At 57.3% G+C, this 13942-nt stretch overlaps 2 protein-coding genes across 2 annotated transcripts in view; both read left to right on the top strand.

Moving 5' to 3' along the window:
* The first annotated feature begins 2185 nt into the window (after positions 1-2185).
* On the top strand, positions 2186-5373 carry actA (uncharacterized protein). The gene is made up of 10 exons (XM_002955490.1): positions 2186-2241; positions 2424-2493; positions 2597-2692; positions 2764-2910; positions 2993-3058; positions 3134-3181; positions 3380-3551; positions 3651-3805; positions 3943-4126; positions 4409-5373. Exons 2-10 carry the CDS (start codon positions 2434-2436, stop codon positions 4612-4614), a joined length of 1134 nt encoding a protein of 377 aa, XP_002955536.1. The 5' UTR covers positions 2186-2241; positions 2424-2433; the 3' UTR covers positions 4615-5373.
* Positions 5374-5996: 623 nt separating this feature from the next.
* The window catches only part of VOLCADRAFT_106827 (uncharacterized protein), a gene marked incomplete at its 3' end in the record, with an annotated part of 12199 nt that continues 4253 nt past the window's right edge, over positions 5997-13942 (top strand). Inside the window, exons 1-15 of the mRNA XM_002955489.1 lie at positions 5997-6068; positions 6378-6521; positions 6839-6996; positions 7278-7383; positions 7619-7766; positions 8188-8384; positions 8514-8588; positions 8627-8698; positions 9115-9224; positions 9631-9724; positions 10033-10236; positions 10770-10834; positions 11636-13065; positions 13234-13301; positions 13745-13877. Coding sequence (XP_002955535.1) covers positions 6504-6521; positions 6839-6996; positions 7278-7383; positions 7619-7766; positions 8188-8384; positions 8514-8588; positions 8627-8698; positions 9115-9224; positions 9631-9724; positions 10033-10236; positions 10770-10834; positions 11636-13065; positions 13234-13301; positions 13745-13877 — 2878 coding nt within the window. The 5' untranslated portion in view covers positions 5997-6068; positions 6378-6503. The remainder of the gene's footprint in view (positions 6069-6377; positions 6522-6838; positions 6997-7277; positions 7384-7618; positions 7767-8187; positions 8385-8513; positions 8589-8626; positions 8699-9114; positions 9225-9630; positions 9725-10032; positions 10237-10769; positions 10835-11635; positions 13066-13233; positions 13302-13744; positions 13878-13942) is intronic.

Raw genomic sequence — 13942 nt, 5'->3', positions numbered from 1 at the left:
TTAGTCTATTCGCCCAACCAACTCTAGGTATGAATTTGATTAAAACCTATATATCTTAACCAAAGGAAACTGCAATTTGAAGAACGAAGCCAAACCAATAGTGCAGAGAGTTTTTTGGAGGATAAAATCCGTAACGTGCGGCAGCTCGTGGAGGAATTCGCCCGCAGAAAACATTTTTCCGTGAACTCGCATGTAATAATATCCTAGTTTTCAATTGCGATTTCCGTAACAACACTGCAAAGTTGATGAAACACCACGGTCGGCGTGGCACGACCCACGGGCACCGCACGCAGCGGATCCCCCCTATTATCTTCCCTACGATTGCAATCAAATGATATTGGATATTTGGTATTAGCTCCATGCCATCGTGTGTCTGCGGGGCACTGCACAGGCAGTGAATTCAGCTGGAGAACCCCATGCCTTCCTACAGACGGGCCTTTGAGGGGGTTGGGGGAGAAGGACGTATGTATATTACATAAAGCTATGCTGAAAGTGGCACGCTTGAGGAGGTGGTTTCGGCGATTTCGCCGCCTGATAAAGACCGTAGGCTGGAAATCAATGGCTCTAGGTGGGCATGGCCACCTGCCCAAATGCTGCTGCCCTCCTCAATTCTGCCGCCCACCAGGCGGTTTGTAGCGCACGTGCTATTTCACGACAGGCTAGCCTTGCGATCAGTGCGATCAACATGCAAGTCCAGAAGCCTTTGACCCATCATGTTCCTTTGCGGACGTCCTGTTCCGACTGTTGTCCACTTGCTGCGCCGCTTTAGGTGTGTCCGTGTGCGCATTACGAGCGACACGGTATAGCATCAGGCAAGTGCGTATATAGTGCATAGGCCATGTCATCATCACACGAGGCCTCCCTCTCAAGAAAATTTCGGAACCATGTGCAGAACAAAATCCAGGGGCCTGTCAGTTGCAGGCCTGAGCTGCTTCCTTATCCACCGGTTTAGCTCGTGACTGCGGAGGTGAGGCTAGTTCCCACGGAGCTTAAACACGCCTGCCATGAAAATGAGATGGAGGCAAGGATGCTTCTTTACCCTGCCGAGGAGTGGGTGAGCTGCTGTACCAGATACCTGGCCTATCTGCCAATGCGTTGCCGAGGCGGTTCCCATGGCACAATCGCATCGCGCGTATCCTTCCCGTCCGTGGATGAACATGAGCCCTAGGATGCCCTTAATGTGCGTTTCGCTCGCTTGCCGCTTGTACGGCAGGTGCTGGTATCCAACTCATGGCTGTTACATAAGCCGCAGGTGCTACTGCCGGTGTAATATGGCTAATCCTAAGCAACCCCCACATCAGCCAGAAGTACGGGCTTTGGAAGCAGCACTGCTTTCAACAGGCCATTTTGCTCTTGGATGGCAAGTACAGCCTAAACATTCTCGTACGCACTCACAGGGTTCAGTCAGGCAGAGAGAAGGGCGTCAAGCGCTTGATCTTCCACGCTGGGCCCCCCTTGATCCCAGCTTCTACTCCCATAAAATGGTGTTCCCTTACTTATGACAAGAACCCCTGACGCAACCATAGCTTCGGGTGCCGTCCCTACTCCCAACCCCCCTTTACGGGATTAGCTTTGGGGGCCGATGTGCCGCATTAGGCCGGACAGCACTTAAACGGCGAGCACTGTGTTCCCTTGTCCTGAGGGCGATTCGCTGCTTGAGCGGCATCCCATGTCTATAGTGATAAACGCACGGGTAACGAGCACAAATGGCCAAGCGCTTCAATCCTCTTCCTGCGGCCTCCTTCAGCAAGTATAACCAAGCGGTAGGGCCAGCTTGTAGCTGTTCATTGGCAAGAGCTTACCGGCCAAGCAAGGTAACCTATGGAAGATACGGCCGATCACGGGCTAGTAGTCCGCCGTGGCCTTGTGGTCTGGCAGTACCATATTACTGAAGGAAAGCTTCCTGCCTTATCCAGTGGCCTGTGTATCATGTCTCCACCGGCCCCGCAACGCAATCAAGCAAATTTCGAAAGCTTGCTTTTGAAAGCTTGAAGAGAGGTCTTATGGACCCTAGTCGGTCACGATCCAGACACCAAACGTAACGAAAAAAAGGAATAATTAGCCGGGCTTGTTGATGCATATTCGCGGCTTTACATTATCCCGCCAATACGTTCACGTACGGCACAGGACATCCTTTTCACTCGAGCTATAAACTATCATCATCCAGATTGCTTGTTTTACCTTGCACCAGTTACTATCAGCACCAACCGGCCCTTGACTTCGCACAGCCTTCTAAAAAAGGTACGCGCGACGTGTTTAGCGTTCGGGCAGCCGCAGCTAGGAGGTTTGGTGGCTGCGAGGCCCTTCTGCCCCAGGATAAGAAGGGGATTAACTTCCGTTGCCATAACATGAAGTCCGGGGCCTTGTCCATGTTCGATCGCCAACGATGCAACCTATGCTGTCTTACCGCTGGGCTTATGCAGGGCAGCAACAATGGCTGAGGAGGGCGAGGTTTCTGCTCTGGTGTGCGACAACGGCTCGGGCATGGTCAAGGTACGTTTTCTGGCTGCTGCTCGGTTGGGCCCGGCCAGGCCCACCCCGCAGCCTTGCTGAGCTTTTGATGGATCGCATCTAACACGTGGCCCCTGATTTGTAGGCTGGCTTTGCTGGTGATGATGCCCCACGAGCTGTGTTTCCGAGCATTGTTGGTCGGCCCCGCCATACGGGTGTGATGGTCGGCATGGGGCAGAAGGTGAATAGAATGACGGCGATGCAGGCACGGACTCCTCGACATTTTTATAATGATCTTTTTGTTTTCGCCAGGATTCCTACGTGGGCGACGAGGCACAGTCTAAGCGTGGTATCTTGACGTTGCGCTACCCTATTGAGCACGGTATCGTTACCAACTGGGATGACATGGAGAAGATCTGGCACCACACTTTCTTTAATGAGCTTCGTGTGGCACCGGAGGTGCGTCTGCGTACTAGCTTCCTTGGCTTTCAGCTATGGACCAGTTCGACATTGACAACTGCTTTCCTTCCCAAATCTGTAGGAGCACCCAGTCCTTCTCACGGAGGCGCCTCTTAATCCCAAGGCGAACCGTGAGAAGATGACGCAGGTACGGATATTGTTTTATGCACATACCGTTGCGTTCGTTCCCAAGCTTGCCTCCCGATAATCTCCGTTTGCGCAGATCATGTTCGAGACCTTCAACGTCCCTGCCATGTATGTGGCGATCCAGGTGACGATTGGGGGAGGGGACTTAGTAATACCTCGATTGCTGTTGTTCGATTCACCCCTCTCATTTCGATTTGCGCACTTGGGGTGGCATCATGTTTCGTGCGTCGGGGTAGTTGTTAAGGGTGCAACCCTAGCTACTGCCACTAATGACAGTAGGAAAGTAATATTTAATTGCTGTCCTTCATGCTGACAACTGCAGGCCGTGCTGTCGCTGTATGCTAGCGGTCGTACGACGGGTATCGTTCTAGATTCCGGTGACGGTGTAACCCACACGGTGCCCATCTATGAAGGCTACGCGCTGCCGCACGCCATCCTGCGTCTGGACCTTGCCGGCCGTGACCTGACGGACTACCTGATGAAGATTCTAATGGGTGAGGCATTCGGATAGGGGGACCAAAATACCGTACCGCGAGAAATGGGTTATGAGTCGTGTGTTTTGACTTGTGTTGAACGGCTTCCCTTCGTTACAGAGCGTGGTTACTCATTCACGACCACTGCTGAGCGTGAAATCGTGCGCGACATCAAGGAGAAGCTCTGCTATGTGGCGCTGGATTTCGAGCAGGAAATGGCAACAGCAGCCTCCAGCTCGGCGCTTGAGAAGACGTACGAGCTGCCTGATGGCCAGGTGCGGCCGTAGCTAGACGCCGACGAATAGCCTAAAACTTTCGGTGATGATCAGCTTAGATACATTTGATTGTGTCGGCATTGCACGAAAAAAGTCGTTGTCCATAATGTTAAAATTGCCCTCTTTTCTCCCTGCAGCCAATCACAATTGGCAACGAGCGCTTCCGTTGCCCTGAGGTGCTGTACAACCCTAGCCTAATCGGCATGGAGGCGGTCGGTATCCACGACACTACCTTTAACAGCATCATGAAGTGCGATGTCGATATCCGCAAGGATCTGTACAACAACATCGTGCTCTCTGGTGGAACGACCATGTTCCCTGGTAAGCAATGCATACTACTGTTAGACTTCAGGACATGTTGTGATCGCATTAGCGATTAGAACCGGGTTAGCGCGGGACAGACAGGAGGTACGGTGTTTGGGGCTCGGGGAACTCTTATGAGGATGAATAAGCGGTTCTTAGCGTCTATGTCACGGACGGATCTATGGAATTCCGTCAGTATCTGGAGGCTTGCATGTTGCATCGCTCCCCCTGAACTCCATCGTCCTCCGTGAAGGTCACAGTGCCTTGACAAATGCGATCTGTGCTGTTGAACAATTGCAGGCATCGCTGATCGCATGACCAAGGAGATCACGGCCCTTGCGCCGTCTGCCATGAAGATCAAGGTCGTCGCCCCGCCGGAGCGCAAGTACTCTGTGTGGATTGGTGGTTCAATCCTGGCGTCCTTGTCGACCTTCCAGCAAATGTGGATCGCGAAGAGCGAGTACGACGAGAGTGGTCCGTCGATTGTGCACCGGAAGTGCTTCTAAGCATAATAGCTTGCGGACTGTTATTCGGCCTCTTTCGGTTATAACTGACCGGAAGCGGGTTACTCTTCAGTCAAGGCGGATGCCTATGATTTTGCAAAAATTCGAGCGGAGATGTCATCTTGGTTTCAAGCTGCGTGGGTGAGAAATCAACTGTGGGATCCATGTCGACAGCTTAACAACAGTCTCTACCATTTCATGGTATGCGGCTGTAGCCGTAGGCGAGTACGTCGTCATGAGCAGCGGTAGTTTGATCGTGCGAAGTAGTCTGATAGGGGCAGGGCGCGTGGGGATGGCTAATAGAACGAAGAGGATGTGTGCATTCAAGCGAGTGGATGTCGGCGATTGGTCTAGGCCAAGCAAAGTGCGTGTAAGGGAAAGCTGGATGACACGACCATTGCTCGTGTGCTTTCGGAACTTCCACTCTTGAACTCAGGCCTATGCGCTGCCTTGAGTATCCTGCCGGATAAAAGGCGGGAGGCGGTAACGTTAGTAGACCCTTCCAGGGGTATAAATGGTCAATTACAACAAAACTGTAACATAACGAAGCGCTGCACGTAGTACGAAATCCGTTGCAAACGTGAAACCCAGCTACTTGCCAATACTTAAACGCGCATCAGCATTGTGTACAAGAACGTCAATGAGGCATTGCGTAAATTACACATGTGAGCACTAAGAAAAAGCAGCTGTATGTTGTCACGTTTATTCACTAGCGCACAGCCCGCAAGTAAGCGGTGGGCAAAGCCCAGCTTTGGTACAAAGCTTCCCATCAAGCACGCCAGAACTCCTCGGAGAAGTTGCCACACCGTCACCGCTGCCTTTCGACATGGGACAGCCGACAGCAAGTCGCCAACGGTTGGATATGCAATCAGTAGCGCGATTGCCATCATTGGATCAGTAAGTTGTATTTGCTTCTGCAATCTTATTTGAGACGACAGCTTGGTTCCGGATTAGGGTTAGCTTGGAGGGATGCGCGTGCTGCAATTCAGCTGCCTGCTCCTGTTAGAGCAAGGAAATTGAACTTGTCACATTGAATGTCTAGGTTTTGTGTATAATCGGATAGAGAAAGTAGGCCGGACGAGTTGCAAGTCTTATGACCGTTAACGTGTCACGAACGGTCACGTGTAGATTGCAAGAGTTGGCAGCCAATTCATGATTCCTTCCCTGCAGTGCGGCACAACGAATTTTGTCTTTTATTCTTTTGATTTTGCCTTGGCGACTCGTGAGCTGTTATAGTCGACGAACGGCTTTTCGTCCGTGTTGCACCATTTCTAATTTATCTATGGAATCGATGGAATCCGGATGCGAATCTCCAATTGTTCAGGCTCAGGGAATCCGCCATCACGTGAATACCGTGACGCGTTTTCGGTTTCTCGTTGCCGCAGGTCGTGGAGGAGGGTTTGTCGAGGCTCCGGGGGACTTTCCGGCGGGGTCCAGAGCTGCGGCAGCTGCTGCAGGTAATGCAAAGCCGTGAGGAAATAAATCGGCGGGCGATGGACAGGAAATGGATCAACCTCGCCCGGCGTCTTCTCACGCCAAGACATACTGTACGCGTGTGCTGCTCGGAGCGAAATTTACCAGTACAGCTTTCCGAGGCCAAATAGAAGCATTGAGACTTGACAATTAGGTGGCTACGCTACCGCTACGGGTTGTTCCCGCAAGGTCAGATAGCGTCGCAGCCTTAGGTGTTGGGAAGGTTGGCAGCCCCTGGGCTCGGCCGACAGGTCCATGCTCACAAGCCCCTCTTTCCCTCTCCCCCCACCCAGGCGGGCCAGGTGGCCGCCTCTCTAGCCTTTGTGGCGCTTTACATCTGGAGCACATACGAACCCGCCGCCAGAGGGTCATGGCGCCACACCGCCGATCTGGCCCTGTCAGTGGTGTTTGCGGTCGACATGGCGACGAGAATCAAGGTACGGCACGGCACTGTACAGCTCCGTACCAAAAGAAAAGAGCAGCCCGGGAGTGCAGCTTCGTGGGAGTTCATAATGACGAAGCGCGACCAGGTTGGAGTGATTGGTCTGTATTTGAGTGACCGGACCCATACTGCCGTGGCAGGGTCTGAAGCACCCCGCACGAGGGGGCCCCCGTCCCATACACATCACACTATGCCACGTACCACACACACACAGCCCTACCCTGCACGGGTCCCGTTTCTGAACCCACCCACCCACCGTCCCGCCTGATCTCCCCCTGCTGCTGCTACCGCCGTTGTGATTTGCGTCCTCAGTCGGCGGGTTCTTCCTGGCTGCACATGCTGGTCACTCCGCACAGCCTGCTGGATGTGGTTTCATTCGCCCCGGGGCTTCTGGAGCTATGCGGGGCGGGGTGGCTGGGGGTGGGGCTGCAGGGTGTACGACTGGATTTGAGGTGGTTTCGGATTTTCAGGTGGGAAGTGAGGTGGGGAGGGAAGTGAGGTGGGGAGTGAGGTGGGGAGGGAGTGAGGTGGGGAGGGAGTGAGGTGGGGTGGGAGTGAGGTGGGGAGGGAGTGAGGTGGGGAGGGAGTGAGGTGGGAAGGGAGTGAGGTGGGAAGGGAGTGAGGTGGGAAGGGAGTGAGGTGGGGAAGGAGGGAAAACCCTACACTGAACCCCCCCAATAGCTCTGTTGCGTCCTCCTCTAATTCCTTCCTTCGCCTGGCGGCCACCCCCCCCTTCCCCTTTCCCCCTCAGGGCGCTCCGGCTGCTGCGGCTGTGTTTGCTGACCGGCAACCTGCCCCTCATGAAGCTGAGTCGCTCCGCCCTCCTCAGTGGGGCTGTGAACGTGCGGCTGATGCAGGTAGGGGGGGGCCCTCCTTCACCTGCTTAGATGTCGGGGCAGTTTGCCCCTTGGTCAGTTTTCCATCATCACCATTATCATCACCATTATCATCATATCATTATCAGCAATACCATCATTAGCGTCATCACATGATTGCCTTTCCTCTTCCCCTCCTCCCCTTCCCCTCAGCAGTGTTCCATTGACCTTTGCACACATCCCCATTTTCCCCTTTTCCCCCTGCCAATGCGCACAGCTTGTGGCCAGCGTGTTGGCGCTGCTGTTCACATCCGCCTCTCTGGTCCAGGCGGTGGAGAGGCTGCCCTGGCATGACGCGCTGTACTTCGTGACCACCACACTGACTACGGTGGGGTACGGAGACGTGGTGGTTAAGACAACGGCGGGTGAGCGGCGGCGAGTCAGGGGGGAGAGTGGGGGTGTAGTGGAAGGGGGGGATTAGGGGGTTTGGGGGGGGCCAGTCGTGGGATGTGGGAACGGTGTTGGAGAGCACCTGCCCCTAAACAGGCATCCGGACGGACCAGGTGCCGTTCAGGTAGGACTCACACACTCTTGGCTGCGTCACCCAGACACACCAGGCTGACGGAATTCAGACACTGTGCATTCTTCATTCATCCACACACTTCATACGCAGCCCACAATAGTGGTACGTCTTTGGTGGGCGTGATGGGGCAAACTTGAAAGAATTAAATACGGAGCTTCTTTCACAAGACAACACAGCGAATGGAAAATGGATTTGTATGCTGTTCGTACCCGTACTGACAGTACAGCCCCTATTTCCCCCCCCCCCCCGTCCTTCGCCCCCAGGCCGCTTGATCGTTTTGGTGTTCATGGCGGTGGGTGTGGTGCTCATCCCTGTCCGGACCTCCCAGCTGTGGGCCCAGTTGGCGTCACGCCGCATCACGGCGGGCACACTGACCCCCGGCCGACCCGTGGTTCTGCTCAGCAGCCGGCTGACGGAGGTCCGCGGCTTCGCGGACCTGACCGAGGAGTTCTTCCACCAGGTGGGGAGGGAGGGGGGGAGGGGGAGGGGGGGAGGGAGGGGGGGAGGGGGGGAGGGGGAGGCTGTACTTCAGAGGGAGGGGTATATGATTCTGGCAGCCCCACCCTCATGCATCCTTCTCATCACCCAGGTGTCTGCCGACTTCTGTGAAGTCAATATGACATTTTCGGGTTCAGCACCTACCACTGCCACCGCCACCATGCATGTCCGTATGTCCGTCTGTATGTCCAGGTCCACCACCAGCGGTTCGTACCCCACAATGTGCACCTGATGGTGCTGGGCAACAAACCGTCGTACGAGTTCGTCGCGTTCCAGGTGCGTGTGTATGTATGTGTGTGTGTGGGCTGGGGTTGGGGTCGCGCAGGAGAGGATGACATCAAAGTGCAGGGGGAGTGAGGGGGGAAGGGGAATCATACACACATCGTACATACACACATACCCGCACAAGGAAGATGCAAACAACTGTTGTAGAGGGGGACGAGGGGGAGAGGGAGGCAGTGCGGCTACCGTAACGTACCGTGGACGGATAAAAACGTGGGTGGTGGTGGTTGGGGAGGATGCAGTCCTGGTGTCTGTTGGTGCAGTGCGACCCAGCACGGTGTGCAGCTCAGGTCACCGTCCGCAGCCCCCCATAGCTGTGTAGTGTTTACCTGGTTTCCCCTCCCCTCTTTCCCCCCCTTTTCCCCCTTACATGCATACATACATGTACATGTGTGTATTAATGTTATCAGGAGCTCCACGAGCAGCGCATCAGCCTGGTGGAGGGCAGCGTGCTGAGTGCTGCGGACCTCGTGAGGTGCCGGGCGGAGGCGGCGGCGGCGGTGCTGGTGCTGGGGGACAGGTTGGGGGGGGGACCGGGGGCCTCTGGAGTGGCGAAGGGGGAGGAAGGGCGGCGGGAGGGGAGGGGGATGAATGGAAGGAAGAGGGAAGGCGGGTGGCGGGCTGCGCTTTTTCCCTTGGCTTGTAGCGCGATCAAATACTGGTGGTGGTGCTTTGTTGCCGGGCGCGGCAAACAACCTCCGACATGTGCGTAGATGTGTATACGGAGGAGGAGGTTTCGTGTCTTCCTTTCCTTTTGCCTCAATACCCTCCCTTCCTCATCTTGAAGCCCCCCTCATGACTTCTTCTTCACAACCGCCGACTGCTTAGTTATGCCTTCTTTACATCGGCCGCAGCAGTCTTTCCTTGTCATCAGCTTCACTCGCTCGTGGTTCGTCTTCCCCTCCCCCCTCCACCCACCCCGGCAGGTTCGCGCACGATGCGGCCGCGGAGGATCTGGACGTGTTGTTCCGGGTTTGGGCCATCAAGAGCTACACGAAGTGCGTGCCGCTGACCGTGCAGGTGATGAGGAGGGGGAGGGGAGGAGGGGGGGAAAAGGGTTGGGTGGGAGGAGAGGGTACTAGGGAGGGCGAGAGGACAGCAAAAGGGGGCCTGGTAACTCGCTTGTGACACCCCCCCGCAAACACCCCCTCGCACTCGCCAGCTCCCTCCTCTTCATGCTTATCAGCAAACAACAACAAACACAAACGCCCTTCCCCCCTCCACCCCCTCGCACCACCCCAACACGCAACCTCTCCCCTACCCCCGCCCCCGCTATACACACACACACACACACACACACACACACACACACGCACACGCCCCGTCAGGTCCTCCGTGCCTCCTCCCTGGCCAAGGTGTCCCCCTTCCTGGACGCACACCAGGACGTGCTGATGAGCGTGGAGCAGATGCGTCACCGCCTGCTGGCCCTGTCCGCGCTGTGTCCGGGGGCCAGCACGCTGCTGGGGAACCTCCTGCACACCGCCCAACCCGGGGGCAGGGGAGGGGGAGGGGGAAGGGGGGAGGAGCTGCGGGTAGGTAGGGGGGGAGGAGGGGCAGGGGGGGTTGGGGAGGCGATTTTGGTGGTGGGGGGGGGGAAAGGGAGGTTTGGGGTCCTGGGAAACTTGGGGGGGAAAAGGGGGGGAGAATGTGTTTAATCGTGACGTGGCGTGAGTGGGGATTGTGCGTGAGGGCTGTAGCAGAGGGAGCAGCAGCAGTAGCAGTTTGACGACAACTGATATGTACACAACTGTAGCAACTGTAACTTGGTTATGGTTATATATAATCGTCCGTCGTAAGAAGCAACGGACGATTGGACACACCCTTGTACGTGTGTATTGTTTTGTGTGTGCGTTTGTGTATGTGTGTATGTATGTATGTATGTATGTACGTTCGTGTGGCACCGCCAAGCTGGTGCGAAGGGCAGGAAACAAAGCCCATTGTCCCACAACTACACCGCTACACCTTTGGAGGGTAACGCAACTCCAGGAGGTGCAATACACACACACACACACGTGTTACCCGCTCAAGGTCCAAACCCCCTCCCTCGTCTCCCACACTCCTACAGGACAGTGTGTTTCGCCCACGCGGCTCCCCCCCGCCCAAGCTCGCGGGTCGAACCTGGTTTGCCGAGTACGTCCGGGGTTGCGGCCATGACCTCCACCTCATACCCGCCAAGGGAGGGCCCTCACCCCCCTCACCCTCACCCTCACCCTCCTCCTCCTCACCCTCCTCATCGTCATCAACTGCCGGCTCGAAGGGGGGCCGGGGGGCTGGCAGTCGCAGTGATGCCGGTTTGGTGGGATGCTCGTTTGGATCGGTCGTACGCGCGGCTTTCCAACAACGACATGTGCTGGTCATTGGTGGGTCGATGGAAAGCCCCCAATCTCCCCCGCGGGGGGGGGGAGGCCCGATTGGTCCGTTGTGCCATGTTTGGGGCTTGTACGGCACTTTGCGGCTTTGGAGGTGTTGACCTCCTAGACATCGTTTTCTTGCGTCGTCGTCGTCGTCGTCGTCGTGACCAATATCACCATAATCACGTCATCATCATCGTCAACAGCGCACACTCACACAACATAATCCACTCACCCAATCTCCCCATCATCCAAACACCAACCACCCACCGTAAAGGTGCGAGCTCCAGCTTCAAAACCCTAATGACCACCCCACCGCTGGTAAACCGCTGTATAAAGATCCCAATCCGATTTGAACCCATAACAAGGCCCAGTCCCAGCCCCCCATCCCACCCCCCAACCCTGCCCAACTGTCACGACGCTCTATACCTTCACACAAACGTTTCGGTCTCCCCCACCACCGCCCGAGCTCTCTGGTATCTGCCCCAATCTTCAGTGGTTCATCTTACCCTCCCACCCCCTTGCCAGGCCTGCTCGCGGGTGACGGCTTCGGCCGCCTGCTGCTCAACCCGCCTCACAGCCGCCGACTGGCCCCGGCGGACCAGTTGCTGGTCATCGCACACAGCGAAAAACACGCACTGGAAGTGAAGGCGCCCACCGTCGCGGCGGCGGCGGCGGCGGCGACACAGCAGGCGGAGGCAGAGGAGGAGGCGGTAGCGGCGGCGACGGCGGCCGCGGCCGCGGCCGCGACGGCAGCAGCAGCGGCTCAGGCCCGAGAGGCCGCCGACGCCTTCGGTGGCGGCGGCGGCGACGGCGGGGGTGGTGATTTCAGCGATACAGACACACAACAACAACAACAACAATTCATGCAGCTGCAGCAGCAGGCGGCAGCCGCCACCGCCACCGCGGCGGCGGTTCCACCGTCGTCTGCTGACGTCACCTGCACTGGTAGCGGCGGCGGCGGCGGGAGTGGTAGCGGCGGCGCGGCCCGTGTGAAGCGTTACTTCCCCTCCCTGGCGTCGTGGGACGAGGACGTACCCGATTACTACCCAGACAAGGAGGGAACGTTCTTTTCCGGACAGTACGGCGATGCTAGCCGCGACGGCGGCGACAGTGTACGACGGCAGCGGGGGGGTTGCGAAGGCGGGTTCTGGAACGGAGGCGACGGCGACGGGCCGGAGGCGGCTGAGAAGGATGCGGGGCGGATCGGCCACGGGGGGGAGTGGGTGCTTGGGGGGAGGGGAGACCGTGTCGAGCCAGGGTTACGTCGTCGTACACCTGAGCCGGGAGGATCCAGCAGTGGGGATGTGATGTACGGCATTACGGAGGTGGATGCGTGGAAGCAGGAGGACGTCACACCTGAATCAGAGGACGGCTGTAGCGAAGGTGGCGGCGCCGCCGGTGCTACCGCCGCTGTCGAGCCCCGTGTCAGCCTATTGCAGTTCGCCGGTACTCGCTACTACCCAGCTACTGCTGCTACTGCCAGCATCGATGGCGGTAGAATTAACAGCAGCCGCAGTTCTGTTGGCAGTAGCAGCGAGAGCGGAAGAAACGCGGTGGGCTGTCAGGATAGCGGAGCGGCCCTGCCGTACTTGAGCAGCGTTAGCAGCAGCAGTAGCAGCAGCAAGGACGACGGGGACGGCAGCAGAAGTGGTGGCGAGGGGGGCGGCGGCGCCAATGCCCCGAGTATTACTGGCAGCGGCAGCCTGGCGGTGTTCACGTCACCGTACCTCGACAAGCGTGTCGTACCGACGGAGGCCGACATTGGCGCCGTACATACCGCCGCCGCGCCGGCGCCCACTCCTTCCGGGCCTGGCGTACGGACGCCGTACAGCGGCAGTAGTGGCAGCTTATCCTTTAGCAGCCGCATCACCAGCGGCGGCGGAGGCAGCATCGGCGCGCGTGTCGGGATTAGCAGTAGCAGTAGCGTTGGCGGCTGTAGCACTCGCAAAGGGAAGAACTCCGGAACCCCCAGCGGCGGCAGTAGCACCCACCAGACGGGATATAGAGGTGGAGCTGCTGCCGTTGCCCTGTGCACAAACCGGGTCGACGACAACAACAGCAGTAGCAGCAGCAATAGCAATGGTGGTGCCATCGGTGATGGCGGCAGTAGCAGTAGTGGTCTTCCTCGTCGTCCTGCTGCTGCTGCCAGCCCCGGTAACGTCAGTGCGGCTACAGCCAGTGCGTTTCAGACTGTGCGGCACCAGCCGCCGCCAAACCCCGCGGGCCGCCCGTACACCCTTGCAGTGAGTCCGGGAGGGCCGTGTCTGTGTGTGTGTCTGTCTGTGTGTCTGCCTGTGTTTGTATTTGTTCGTTTGCCAACCTATTTCTCTGTCGATTTGTGTCGGCTTGATTTTCTGTCTGTCTGTCTGTCTGTCTGTCTGTCTGTCTGTCGCCAGGTAGTTAGCGAGAGTTGCATTCATGTAGGCCGGATTCTCGCTAGGTTCGGTTAGTTTTACATCATCACCATCGTAACGGTGATGCTCCCGTCCAACCCCGTCCAGCAGTTGCTGCCGATACGCCGCAATAGCTCCGACAACTCCAAAAACGTGTCGGCAGTCGAACTTTTGCTCCTCCTTCATCATCATCATCATCATTACCACCATATGAGTATCTCCCCACACCGAAGCGCCATCCCGTGTGTGCATAAGTGTGTGTGTGTGTGTATATGTATGTATGTGTGTATCAGGACGCCCCCTGGCGGCAGCCCCCTCCCGTCACCTCTTGTCCCGCGGGGCGGCGGGGTCACCTCATCCTGGCCGGGGCCATTGACAGCTTTGTGGAGTTCGCCCGGGTGTTGCACAGCTGCGCCGGGATGAGAGGTGGGGGAGAGGGGGGGGAGAGGGGGGGGGAGGGCTCCCGGGGGGGGAGAGGGGGGGGCGCCGGG

This window comes from Volvox carteri, assembly GCF_000143455.1.
Source record: "Volvox carteri f. nagariensis unplaced genomic scaffold VOLCAscaffold_52, whole genome shotgun sequence".
NCBI classification, from domain to species: Eukaryota; Viridiplantae; Chlorophyta; class Chlorophyceae; order Chlamydomonadales; family Volvocaceae; genus Volvox; species Volvox carteri.
This window is presented reverse-complemented; position numbering and strand designations above follow the sequence as displayed.